Source organism: Ailuropoda melanoleuca, chromosome 7 (genome assembly GCF_002007445.2).
Source record: "Ailuropoda melanoleuca isolate Jingjing chromosome 7, ASM200744v2, whole genome shotgun sequence".
NCBI lineage: Eukaryota > Metazoa > Chordata > Mammalia > Carnivora > Ursidae > Ailuropoda > Ailuropoda melanoleuca.
The window spans coordinates 30,088,467-30,101,773 of record NC_048224.1 but is presented as its reverse complement, the minus strand read 5'-3'; the positions used below and the strand labels follow the sequence as shown (position 1 = coordinate 30,101,773).

General features: G+C 37.1%; 1 protein-coding gene across 6 annotated transcripts in view; it reads right to left on the bottom strand.

Annotated features, from left to right (window-relative positions):
• The window catches only part of INVS (inversin), a 157,482-nt gene that overhangs the window by 137,876 nt on the left and 6,299 nt on the right, over nt 1-13,307 (bottom strand). For all 6 annotated transcript variants that reach the window (XM_034664199.1, XM_034664198.1, XM_034664202.1 and 3 more), the window contains exon 3: nt 561-727. In XM_034664199.1, coding sequence (XP_034520090.1) covers nt 561-727 — 167 coding nt within the window. The remainder of the gene's footprint in view (nt 1-560; nt 728-13,307) is intronic.

The window sequence follows — 13,307 nt, the reverse complement described above, 5'->3', positions numbered from 1 at the left end:
AATATTAAAACCCAACCACTATTAATACCCTAGTGTTGGGGCGCCTGGGTGGCTCAGTTAAGCACATGGCTTTGTCTTGGTCATGATCTCAGGGTTCTGGGATCCAGCCCCACGGTGGGCTCTCCACTCAGTGGGGAGTCTGCTTCTTCCTCTCACTCTCCCTTTGTGCCTTCTCTCTCTCCCTCTCAAATAAATGAATAAAATCTTCAAAAATATATATATCTTAGTGTTTTTCTTTCTGGCCTTTGCTTTTCCCCTATGCATAAACTGATTTGTAATATAGTTCAATCATATTATACATACAATCTTGATTCCTTTTCCTTGACTTAACCTTAGATCATGTAATGAATTCCATTGCTCAAGGAACTTGGATAAATGAATGGAAACACTGATCATTATCTATGCTTTATTCTCTGCAGTTTAGATTGTTTTTAGAGAAAGCATATGAAACTAAGTCCCATGCTTGTGATTTCTTTATCATCTGTCAATTGCATAGTTCCATTAATCAACTTATAAATACCTCACAAAGGTTTACACTTCAAAGTAATTTTACTTCTCACCTTTTGAGCTGCAAGATGGAGGGCTGTTCTCTGACTGTGGTCAGTTTTATTAACATCTGCTCCTGCCTTCAGGAGAGCATCTGCACAATCCAGTCTGTCAGCCAACACACAATACATAAGTGGTGTCCTCCCAAATTGATCTTCTTTGTCTTTAAGGGCAGAGTTTCCTATGAAACAGATAGTGATATTTGATAACTGCTGTTAGTATTATTAATACAACTAGGAGGTACATTTACTAACTTTATTATCAAGCTCTGTGCTAAAAGCATGAAATATATGCCACTTTTACTTACCCTATGAGATAGATATTACCATCCCCATATTATAGGAAACTGAGACTCAGAGAAGTTAAGTAACCTGTTTATATTACACTGAAAGTAGGTGGAGCTAAAATTCTAACTGATAATTGATTCCAGAGGCCATATTCTTAACTACTATATGTTATGCTGAATTAATATTGTGAGATATGGAGCTACTTATTTTCCTCAGTCACTCCTTCCTTTTGTGTAGACTAAATGCTAAGCATTGTGGTATGTTTTCATGAGAGATACAAAACTGAATCATGATTGGCTTCCCGTTTTTGACAATATGAAGTAAGTGCATACTACCCTGATTCTTGTGCTAATTACAACTAAAAACCCCGGGCAAAATACATGAAAGGTGGAGAAAAGAAGGCAAACTGTCTAGGGATTATGGGACTCAGAATAACCTGATGGTGAGTTCCCTGTCTGTGTGTCTTTTTTTTTTTTTTTTTTTTGGCCTCCTAAATACAGTCTGGGTATTTAAGTAGCCCACAACCAGAAACACCAAAGAGCAGATACAAAATTCCCCCAGGAAGCCAGTTCTCTCCGGACAAAGGATTGGGAAGAGGGTAGCCCTTGGAGCACTTATACTTGGCTCTACTCAAAGCACATACAATGAAAGAAACCACACCTCTTTTCCTCCCGACTGGGTGCAGCAAAGACTATGGGGAGGAGTCCTATAAACCGTCATGTCCTGAATTAGCAAAGGATAGCAACGAAGTATTATCTTACCCCTTCCCAACTAGAAAGCAGGGAGGATTATGGAGAGGAGGAGGCTGGAGAAAGCAATTCTTTAAATTGGTGCATGAAGTCATAAATAACTCTGAACAGCCCATGTGTGAAACTAACCAGAATCAAAGTAGCAAAAGTTCTGAGAATTGAACTATGGGTGGAATATTGCCCAGGTTCTAAATTAGCTTGGGTAGCAGCTAAGTAGGGCAGACGAGAAGGGCCCTGCAAGAACTGTAAAAACTAACTTGACATTAGAACCATGGTCCAGAAAACTGGAACAGAAAGTTCATTCTAAACCTAAACAGATTGTCAGTCCATTAAATAGAACATTTAAATAGGATCCAGAGTCTCATAACATAATACATGAAATGTCCAAGATACAATCCAAAATTATTAGACAAACCAAGAGCCAGAAAAACATTAACTTAAACAAATAAACAAAAAAAGACAATCAACAGACACCAATACTGTAATGATACAGATATAAGAATTATCTGACAAGGATTTTAAAGGAGCTATAATAAAAATGTTCCAAAAAGCAATTATGAACACTCTTGAAATAAATGGAAAAATACAAAGTCACAGCAAAGAAAGAATATAAAGATGAACCAAGTGAAAATTTCAGAATAATAAATATTTAATACGTAAGGAAATAAAATAACTAAAATAAAAACCTCATTGAATGGAGATGACAGAGGAAAGAATCACTGAACTTGATGACAGACCAATAAACATTACTTAATCTGAACATCTGATAGAAAACATACTCAAAACATAAAAACAAAAAGAATCCACAGAATCTCAGGGCTCTGTGGGACAACAACAAAGAATCTACCATTCATGTCATCAAAGTTCCAGGAAGAGAGGAAAAAGAATGAAGGGCTAAAAACATATTTGAAGAAATAATGGCTGGAAATGGTGCAAATTTGGTGAAAGACACAGACCTACAGATTTAAAAAGCTGAGAAAAACCCAAACAGAATAAACCCCTAGAAATCCATGCTACGTCAATCATAGTCAAATTCCTGAGAACTAAAGAAGAAAAAACCATGACAGCAGCCAGAAAGAAACAACACATTATCAATAGGGGAAAAACAACTCAAGTAACAGTGTATTTCTCATGAGAAACTATGGAGTCCAGAAGGCAACGACACATTTTTGAAGTGTTGGGGGTAAGGGTGGGGATGAACTGTCAACCAAGAACTCTACACCCAGTGCTTGTCTAGGGTTGGGGAGGTGGGGAGGTATTAAAAGGGTCATAGCTAGGGGCGCCTCGGTGGTGCAGTCATTAAGCGTCTGCCTTCGGCTCAGGGCATGATCCCGGTGTTCTGGGATTGAGCCCCAGGTCAGGCTCCTCCGCTGGGAACCTGCTTCTTCTCTCCCACTCCCCCTGCTCGTGTTCTCTCTCTCGCTGGCTGTCTCTCTCTGTCAAATAAATAAATAAAATCTTAAAAAAAAAAGGGTCATAGCTAAAGGGGATAGGGTTTCTTCAGGAGGGTAATTGTTCTAAAATTAGTTGTGGTGATGTTTCTACAACTCTGAATATATGAAACCCACTGAACTGTACTTTAAATTGGTGAATTGTATGGTATGGAAGTAAGGTGATTCTCAATAAAGCTGTTACAAATAGCCCCACCACATATAATTTAAAATGGAATACTAAAAACATTCAAGAAATTCAGAGGAAGACAGGAAAGACCAAAAAAACAAAAACAAAAAACGGGAATGAGAAACAGAGGGAACAGTAAACATATAATAAACTGGAAATCTTAAATCCACATTAATAATTACATTAAAGGTAAATGATAAAAAACACACCAACTAAAAAAGAGATGGATAAAAGAAGATCCAACTATATGCTATTTATGAGAAACTCACCCTGAAATATAATAAGTAGGCTAAAAGTAAAAGAATGAGCACAGATATGCTATTTAAACACTAATTAAAAGAAAGCTGATTAACATCAGACATCAATACCTTATAAAATAGACTTCAGAGCAAAGACAATTACCACGGACAAACAGAAACATTATATAATGATAAAGGGATCAATTCACCAAGAATACATAACAATCCTAAATGTGTATGTACTAAATCATGGAGCTTCAAAATACATGTAGCAAAAACTGACAGAACTGGATGAAACATTTGAAAAATTTACAATTATAATTGGTAACTTCAATATCCCTCTCTCAATAACTGCTTGAACTGCTAAAATGAAAAGCAGCAAGGATAGAAAAGAACAGAATACCACTATAAAGCAGCAGAATATAACTGATATTTATTGATCATGTCACTCAACAACAGCCAGATTTATAATCTTTTAAAACACTGATGGGACCATTTTCCAAAATAGACCATATACTGGTCATAAAACAAACATTAACAGATTTAAAGAAGTGAAGTTATACGAAGTATATTCTCTGACAATAATGTAATTAAACTAGAAATCAATAACAGAAAGATAATGGGAAATCACTGAATATGTAGGAATTAAACACCACATAGATAATCCATGAGTTACAGAAAAAATCTCAAGGGAAATTAAAAAAACATAATCAAATGAATGAAAATAATAGTAGTGTTGTAAGGTTCCTACTCTACACAGGAGGGACCTTGGAAGGAATTATACAGTATTGAGTATTTGTATTACAGAAGAACAATAACTTCAAATCAATGATCTATACTTCTACCTAGGACACTAAAAAAAGACGGCCAAATGTAATCCAAAACAAGCAGAGGAAGTACATAATAAAGATAAGAGCAGAGATCAATGAAATTAAAATGAGAAAAACACTAGAGAAAAATCAATGAAGCTAAAAGTTGGTTCTTAGAAAATATCAGTGAAATTGATAAATCTCTGATCAGAGTGATCATTAAAAACAGAGCAGACAGAAACTTCCAATATCAGAAATGAAAGCAGTGACAACACTACGGAGCCTGAAGTCATTAAATGGAAAAGATGGAAATATTATAAACGATTTTATGACCATAAATTCAAATTTAAGTTAAATACCAGAAAAATAAAAAGAGAGAGAGAAAGAGATACATAGATGAATAGGATAGAATTGAGAGTATTAAAATAGACTTACAAAAGTATATGATCAATTGATTTTTGACAAAGGTGCAAAGGCAAACCAATGGATATTCTTAAACAAATGGAACTGAAGAACTGGAATTCATAACCAAAAACAAAAAATGAACAAATCAGAAACTCATCAACCTATACTTTTCACCATATACAAAAATGATCTCAAAATCAATCATAATTTTAAACATAACACCTCTATAACTTTATAAAACTTTCAGAAGCAAACTGAAGTGACAATCTCTGTGACCTTGGGTTAGACAAAGATTTCTTAGACGTGATACCAAAGAACAATCCATTTTAAAAATCGATAAATTGGATTGCACCCACATTAAAAATTCTGTTTGAAAGAACTGTTAAGAAAATAAAAAGACAAGCCACGAATTGGGAGAGAGTATTTGCAAAACACGTATCTGATAAGGTCTTTTACTTAGAATAAATCTACAAAACTAAAAGGCAACCCACAGAATGGGAGAAGATATTTGCAAATGATATATCTGATAAAGGGTTAGTATCTAAAACATACAAAGAACTTATAAAACTCAACACCCCCAAAAAAGAATTTTTACAAATGAGTAATAAAAAGACAGACAATAAAATTAAAAGATGGGCAAAATTTTTGAATAAACATTTCACCGAATAAGCATATATAGAGATGCCCAACATCATTAATACAGAGGGAAATGCAAACTCAAACTGTAATATGATTCCATTACATATCTATTGGAGTGGCTAAAACAATACGAAAACTGAAAACAAACCTGACAATAGCAAATGCTGGCGAGGATCTAGAACAACTAGAACTCTCAGACATCACTGGTAGTAATTCAAAATGGCACAGCCACTACAGAAAACTGTGTTTCTTATTAAGTTAAATATAAACATTCTAAATGGCATAATAATCTCTTTCTTAGGTGTTTACTCAGAAGAAACAAAAACATAAAAACTTATATTCACATAAAAACTTATATTTGGATGTTTATGGAAGCCTCATTCATGATTGCTAAAAACCGGAAATAACTCCATTGTCCTAGTGGAGAATGACAAAAGAACTGTAGTGGAATACTGCTTAGTAATAAAAAGGAATGAACTACTGATCTACTTAACAAGGAAACATCTCAAATGCATTTATGCTAAGTGAAAGAACTCTGTTTCAAAGGATACATATGGTATTCATTTATAGCACATTCTGGAAAAGGTAAAATGACAGGGAGAGAAAACAGACCAGTGGTTACCACGGGCTGGGATGTGGGAAGGGACTGATTATAAAGGGACACAGGGAAATTCTGGGGTGTGGTGGAACTTGCCTACATCTTGATAGTGGTGATTACATCACTATAGTTTTGTTAAAATTAAATAACTGTACACTACCAAGGATTAGTTTACTGTATTTACTGTATTATACTTCAATTTAAGTTTACTTATAAACACCAAAAGATACCTCCTGCCATGCTCTTTAAGTGAAAAAAATTTGTTACTTTCATCACAGACAATGATCAGGTATTCATATATAATTTGAGGGTAATATACAAGTTGAAAATGAGGGAAGCCAGTTACCTTTAAGGTGCTTTGGCATAAACTCTGCTAATGCAGGAGAAAAACTGATCAAATGAAATATTTTTAAAGGGAAATATAAATGCTAGGGGAAGAACAAGAAGGTGTTGCCCTTCTGTCTGGGTTGTGTTGTGCCTGAAATTAAGCTCCTGTGTTAGCGCTAAATATTTCAATATATATTTAAATCTTGGATGTAATAGGACCCAGAAGTACTTTATAGTTTCTTAGATAACTCGCTTTGCCGATCCGTGTTCCCATGTGTTCTGGTCATAAATCAAGAAAGGTCATTGCTCTTGAAATCTGAAAGAGCCTTACAACTTGTGTGTAACTCCTGGAGGAGGCAGGTGTTCTTTTCAGAGTCTCCTTGTGAAGATGGAGGCAAGTTCTGCATTTGATTCAATGTATCTGTTAACAGAAGCCCCCCACCCCTACCCCGCGCAAGCCTTCTGAGCCGTAACACAGTGCTATAGCTATTATTCCCTCCACAGGGGAATATTCCCTCTAATGTCTAATCCAGAAGACTCTAGAGAGTCTATCACTGCATTTATAGATAAGGACTCATTTAAGCCTAAACTCACTAACAAAACTAAAACATATTATAGGTAGAGCACATTCCTTTTATCACATGAGCCTTCTGGAGTCAAAATGATACTTGTAGGGAACATGCAGTAATAAGGCCAGTCTCTGGTTGTCTTTCACGATGAAAGCGCACTCTCTACTGGCACTTTGTCTGCCAGTGTTGAGCAAAGACAGTAGGACCTAGGATTAGCAAGATGATGGTGATTCATATTTAATTTCTCATTGAAAACTTTAGTGATGGAGAAGATTTAGAAACTGTGGTCACAAGAAAAATGTGGAGAAATGGAGGCAATCATCACACACTGGGATAATCCTAACTGATTAGGCTTCTTAGGGCCAAAGGGAAGTCGGCACCATGGGGTTAATAGGAACTGTACCTCCTAGGATACAGAACTTGAGGCCAATTGCTATGCTTTCCCCAAGTCTCCTGCAAGGCACAGGGAAACTTCTAGCCTGCTCTTCAATCCCTGAAACACTTGTTTTTGGGTGGCGGGTGTTACACTTCCCAACAGAGAAGATTTAATTGGATTATGTCACCACCATCCAATATGTTAGGCTTGTCAATACGGCAGAATTTGTGTATTTGAAGAACCTGAAAGCACGTCTCCCCTATTTATGATGAGAAAGGCGGCATTCAGCCTCATTTGGGTCCTGTTTTGAGTTGCTTTAGGGAGACAGTGGCTTTATGGCTAGTTTCTGAGTCACGAGAGTCCTATTAGGTTCTGAGCTTCTTGGCTAAAAGAGAGTAACTGAGAGAGGCCCGTGTCTTTACCTACTTCCCCTACCCCCTTCCTTAGTTCCCTCAATTATAGCATTTAGCCAATACCTGTCCGGTCTGCATAACAGCTGATTTTGACGTTCAAGTGAAATGATTTCCTGTTTGGAAGCGTTTGGTAACTGTAACACGTTGTGCAAATGTAGGGCTTGGGATGTAAACTGATACTCGCTGGACGGCAGTGCACTTGAATTTGAATTCCTGTCAGGCGCAGCGAATATAGAAAGCAGCTGGCCAGTGTGCTGTGCTGTTTTAATTATTCTGGCAACTGTGGAGAGAGCCTCTAATCTATGACCAATTGGTGCTCGCTTAACAGGGGCTGGCGTTCCGCTTGTGCTCAGCCTGAACACGGCTCCGAAAGCTGAGCTGGAACCATAACGGGAAAGCCACGGCCCCGCTGCAGGCAGTTATTTCAAGGCTGGCTGAAGCAGAAGGGTCTGTGTGGCTAATGGACTAGTATGTGCAGAAACCAGAGCTCCAACTTAGCCGTCAGAAGACAGGACTGTCACTTCCGGTGATAGCGCCCACCGCGAGCCGATCTAGCCTTGCTACTAACCTCTTCCTTGCTTGTTCTTAAACGTTACCTGTGTGTGGCATCAAAGATGCATTTCGTCTGCTTTCACCCACTTCTGAACGTCACACCTTTTGTACTGTCACAATCTTGGGAAAGCATTTGTGGTCATTTAAAAACGATTTGCTTATTGTCATAAAGACAATGTGGGGACAATGGAAAGAGCGTAGGATTCAAAATCAAATAAACTAGCTTGAGTCTCAGCTCTGCGGTTATTGCAACTGAATTTCTTAACTTCTGAGTCTCAGTGTTCTGACATATAAAATGAGAATTATAGGGGCGCCTGGGTAGCACAGTCGTTAAGAGTCTGCCTTCGGCTCAGGGAGTGATCCCAGCGTTCCGGGATCGAGTCCCACATAGGGCTCCTCTGCTGGGAGCCTGCTTCTTCCTCTCCACTCCCCTGCTGTGTTCCCTCTCTCGCTGCCTGTCTCTCTGTCACATAAATAAATTCTTTAAAAAATAAATAAATAAAATGAGAATTATAATAAGGGACATATTACATTTTGAGGTCACTTGAGACTTTCCAAAATTTTTTTGCATTTTATCTCATTATAGTTGTTGTTGGCATCTTAAAATAGCATTTACACTCACTGACTTTTTTTAAAGATTTATTTATTTATTTTAGAGAGAGAGAGGGCACGAGCAGGGGGAGGGGCAGAGGGAGAGGAGAGAGAATCCATAGGCAGACTCCCTGGCTGAGCGTGGAGTCCAACTCAGGGCTTGATCCAGGACCCTGAAATCATGACATGAGCTGAAATCAAGAACAGGTGCTTAACGGACTGAGCCACACAGGCGCCCCTATACTCACTGCTATTTCGAAATTATTATAGCTGTTAGATCTTCCATTAGACCTTGCTATTTAATGTGTTAACAAAATATGATTGTAGGTACACTGCTATATCATAATTTTAGAATAGTTTGACATCTGTATTTCAATATAGCTGTTTTTCTTTGAATTCCTATATATCATAATTAAGCTCTTAAAAATATATTTTTGAGAAGGGGTCCATAAGCTTTATCAGATTGCCAAAAAGACCTGTAGCACAAAAAAAGGTTAAGAAGAATCCAGCTTAGATAACTATTAAGTTCATCAGTCAAGGTTTAGACCTAATCAGTTCTTTCTCTCATGTGTTTCTTATTTACATATGAATGTGCATGTGCACGCAGAAATACCTCCATACATAGAGGATCCATAGTTCTGTAGTTAAAGGCATGAGCTTTGGAATCAGACTTCCAGGCTTCAATCTAAGTTCTGCTACTTATTAGACAAATTACTTAATCTCTCTAAACCTTAGTCTCCTCACCTATGAAATGAGGGTAACAACAGTACCCAAAATTCTTTGTAGCGTTTTGCTGTTTAATGAGTTAATGAGTTGCAAAGCACCTACATGGTGCCTGGCACATATAACATAACTTTATGAAATGCTGGCTAATTTCATTACTATTATTAGTATGGATGTATATACACGTAAGTCCATGAACACATATGCATAGGGGCGCCTAGGTGGCTCAGTTGGTTAAGTGTCTGACTCTCGATTTCAGCTCAGGTCATGAACTCAGGGTGGTGATATTGAGCCCTGTATTGGGCTCCGTGCTCAGCAGAGAGTCTGCTTCTACCTCTCCCTCCCCCTCCGCTCCTTCCCCGGCACAGGCATGCATCTGCACATGCTCTCTTTCAAGTAAGTAAATAAATAAAAATCTTAAAAAAAAAACTACATATGTATATAAGCATTTATAAAATATTTAGTGACCCTAACATTTAAGGTCATTGAGGTAAAGGAAGACCTAACCTGAAATAAATAATGTCACTGCTCTACCACTTACAAGACTCCTTGCCCTACCTAACTACTGTGTTGGGAGATGTCACAAACAAAGAGAGAAAACAACTTAGAGATTTACACTTGTTTAGGACATCAACAGGGCATCAAAACTTGTGGAAGAATCAGAATGGTGCTGTCTTGTCACTTTACCACTTCAAGCAACCCAAACACTATTGGCAGGGATGATAGTATCAGTCGTTACACAATATGCATGTCTACAAATTCTTCTGTTTAGTCTTCACAAAGAAAATAGTATTATTCTTCATTGCATTTAGTGATTTTCCATTTTGAGACATTTCTGAACCTATGTAAGACTCGATCATTTCACTGTAAGTCCAAACTGACAATAACAGTAATAAGGTCTTATTTATATTGTCTACTAAGTGTCAGGTGTGATGCTAGATTCTTTTTTCAGATATACTTGGCATATATCATTATATTAGTTGCAGGTGTACAACATAATAATTTGATATTTGTATACATTGTGAAATGATCACCACAGTAAGTCTAGTTAACATCCGTCACCACACAGTAACAATTTTTTCTCATGATGAGAACTTCTAAAGATCTGCTTTCTTAGAAACTTTCAAATAAACAATGCAGTATTATTAACTACAGTCACCCTTCATGTTTTATAGTCATTATCCCGTTGAACTCTCACACAAGCAAAGTATTATAGTCTATAGTTTTCAGATGAGGAATTGAGGCTCAGAAAGATTAAGTGGCTTACCCGAGGTAATACTGCTAATAAGTAACAAAGTCAGAACTCAAATCTTGGATTTATCTGACTCTAAAACCCATACTCTTTTTACGGTACTACATTGTATAGTATTAAAATGAATCTAGTAAATTCTATTGTCAACTATATTGCTAGTATTCAACCAAATTATTTGAGTTAAGAGAAAAAGCTACATATCTACAAATGATAGCCATGGTATATAAGGAATTTACTATGTATGTTTATGCTTTCATGGCCCAAGACTGAGCCCTAAATCATCTGAATCGAGGATGTAATATTATGTTAAAACATTAATCCATTGTATTAGGTTAAACACTAAAAATTGTGACTAAAATGATGTCTCATTCAGGGAAAGCCTCTTCAGTCCTCCTCCAGAACAATGGGCAGCATAGAAAGTGTTCGATTTAATTAGTTGTGTATGTAGAAAGAGATGCTCATCTGTTTCCATGGAGTCGAACACATCACTGACATACTTCTCCATGGAAACAGAGAAAGTGAATGAATTCAGTGAGCAGCTGGTGAGCAAAGATTCAGGAAAAAAATAATTCATCTGTAGTACTATGTTACTAGTTTAGGAAAGAGAAATAGCATATATTTAGAGACCATCAAAATGCACTACATAAAAGAAGATATAAGATACACTGAAATTTAAGATGACACAGTTGTTATTTTGGTAGGGATATACAAATATTGGGAAATGCCAAAAGCACAGGTACAACTGTCTTTGCACAGATGACAAAATGGCAGAATTCTGAAAAGATGAGCAGTGTTACAGCTCAAAGTAGGTAATGAGACAAGATGATAGAACACAGAGGGAACACATTTGTAAAGTAAATTTATCGGCTCTGTACTGGTTTCACATAATTTTGTTCTGCTTTGTTTTTAAGGATTTTTTTCCTTTGGGGATTTAAAATTGCAGCAACATTTCAAGTTTTGTTATGTAACACATTAGTTAATTTGTATGACTGAGCCTGTATAACCACTTTTAATTTATAACACATTGCACGTTTTATTTCCTTTGAAGGTTATTTTTCATTAAAATCATAAAGAGTTCATTTTATAAGACATTTTTTCTTGCAGTATTCTGACTTAAAAAAAAATTTCCAATGGAATTTAGTGTGAACATGCCTCTCTCCAGTCAATTTAATTTAATTCAATTCAACTCGATTCACAATTAATCCTGGCCCTCAAGATGATTATAGGCTTCTTGGGAGGAAAGGTACTTAAAAGAATGATTATAACATTTATTGACTCCTTCAACAAATACATCTCATGTCCATACTATGTGCCGAGTACAATACTGGATTTTGTAGACAGAGTGATGAATTAAACAGACCCCGTTTTATTCTCACAGAGGCTACTAGCTTATAGGAAAGAGATGTTACAATAGTCATACAAATAAATATGTAAGTTTAATGAAGAAACACTGCAAAGTTCCAAGAGAGAACACAACAAACAGATTTCACTGAGCCTGGATGATGAAGGCAGGCCTCTTTGAGGAAGTGACATAGAAGCTGAGGTCTGAAGGATGAGAACAGTATTTCAGGCAAAAGCCCTGAGACAGAAAAGGGCTTGGTGGGTTTGAGAAAATGAAAGAAAGCCAGTTTTTCTTGGAACTGAGTGGACAAAGGTGAAGTTGGAGAGGGAAAGAGGTACAGGTGCACTTTTAAATTTTATTCCAAGTATAATGGGAAGCAATTAAAGAAGTTTGAGCAGGGAAATGACAAAACTGTATATGGAACTTTCAGTTCAAGTAAACATGGAACACAACAAAAAAACTTCAAAAAGGCAAAACTAGACTATTGCAATTGAGGTCTATACCTACGTGGTAAAACTACAGTGTAATTATTACTGTAAAAATCAAGATAGCAAATTACTCCAAGGGGGAATGAAGAACGCATTAAGGGGATTCTGGGGGAACAATGTTCTTCTGTCTCTTGACCTAGCGGTGGTTACATGGATGTTCACTTTATATTAATGTGTTAAACTTAGTAAATTGTATGTATTTCTCTATATGTACACTTCACAATAAGTATTTTTTTAAAAATTTATTTATTTTATCTATAGAGAGAGCATGCATGCATGCATGCATGTACAAGCCAGGGGGTGGGGTGGGGGGGCAGAGGGAGAGGGAGAGAGAATTTCAAGCCACTCCTCTTCGAGCACAGAACCTGTCAAGGGGCTCAATCTCATGACCCTGAGATCATGACCAGAGCCAAAATCAAGAGTTGGATGCTTAACCAACTGAGCCACCCAGGTGCCCTTTGTTTTGTTTTCTTTTAATAAAAGACTGGATTGAGGTTAAAAAAAAAAAAAGTTTGGTTTTGGTGTCAGAGAGTGATAATTGCCCCCCATATCCATTCTCTGATTTTTCTTTCTAAGAATCGAGCACCCTGAATTTTAGCTGGGCATGATGCCATCAAAGGAGAGACATGTTAGCCTCCTTTGTCCGAGGTGTGGCTCTGTGTCTAAGTCCAGTCCACCTCCTCGATGACAAATGGTTTTTCTGAACTCTCCCTGCTCCTGCCAGCTGGGCTATGACCACAACAGAAGTATCTGCTTTTGCCCCACCGATGGAAGCCACATGT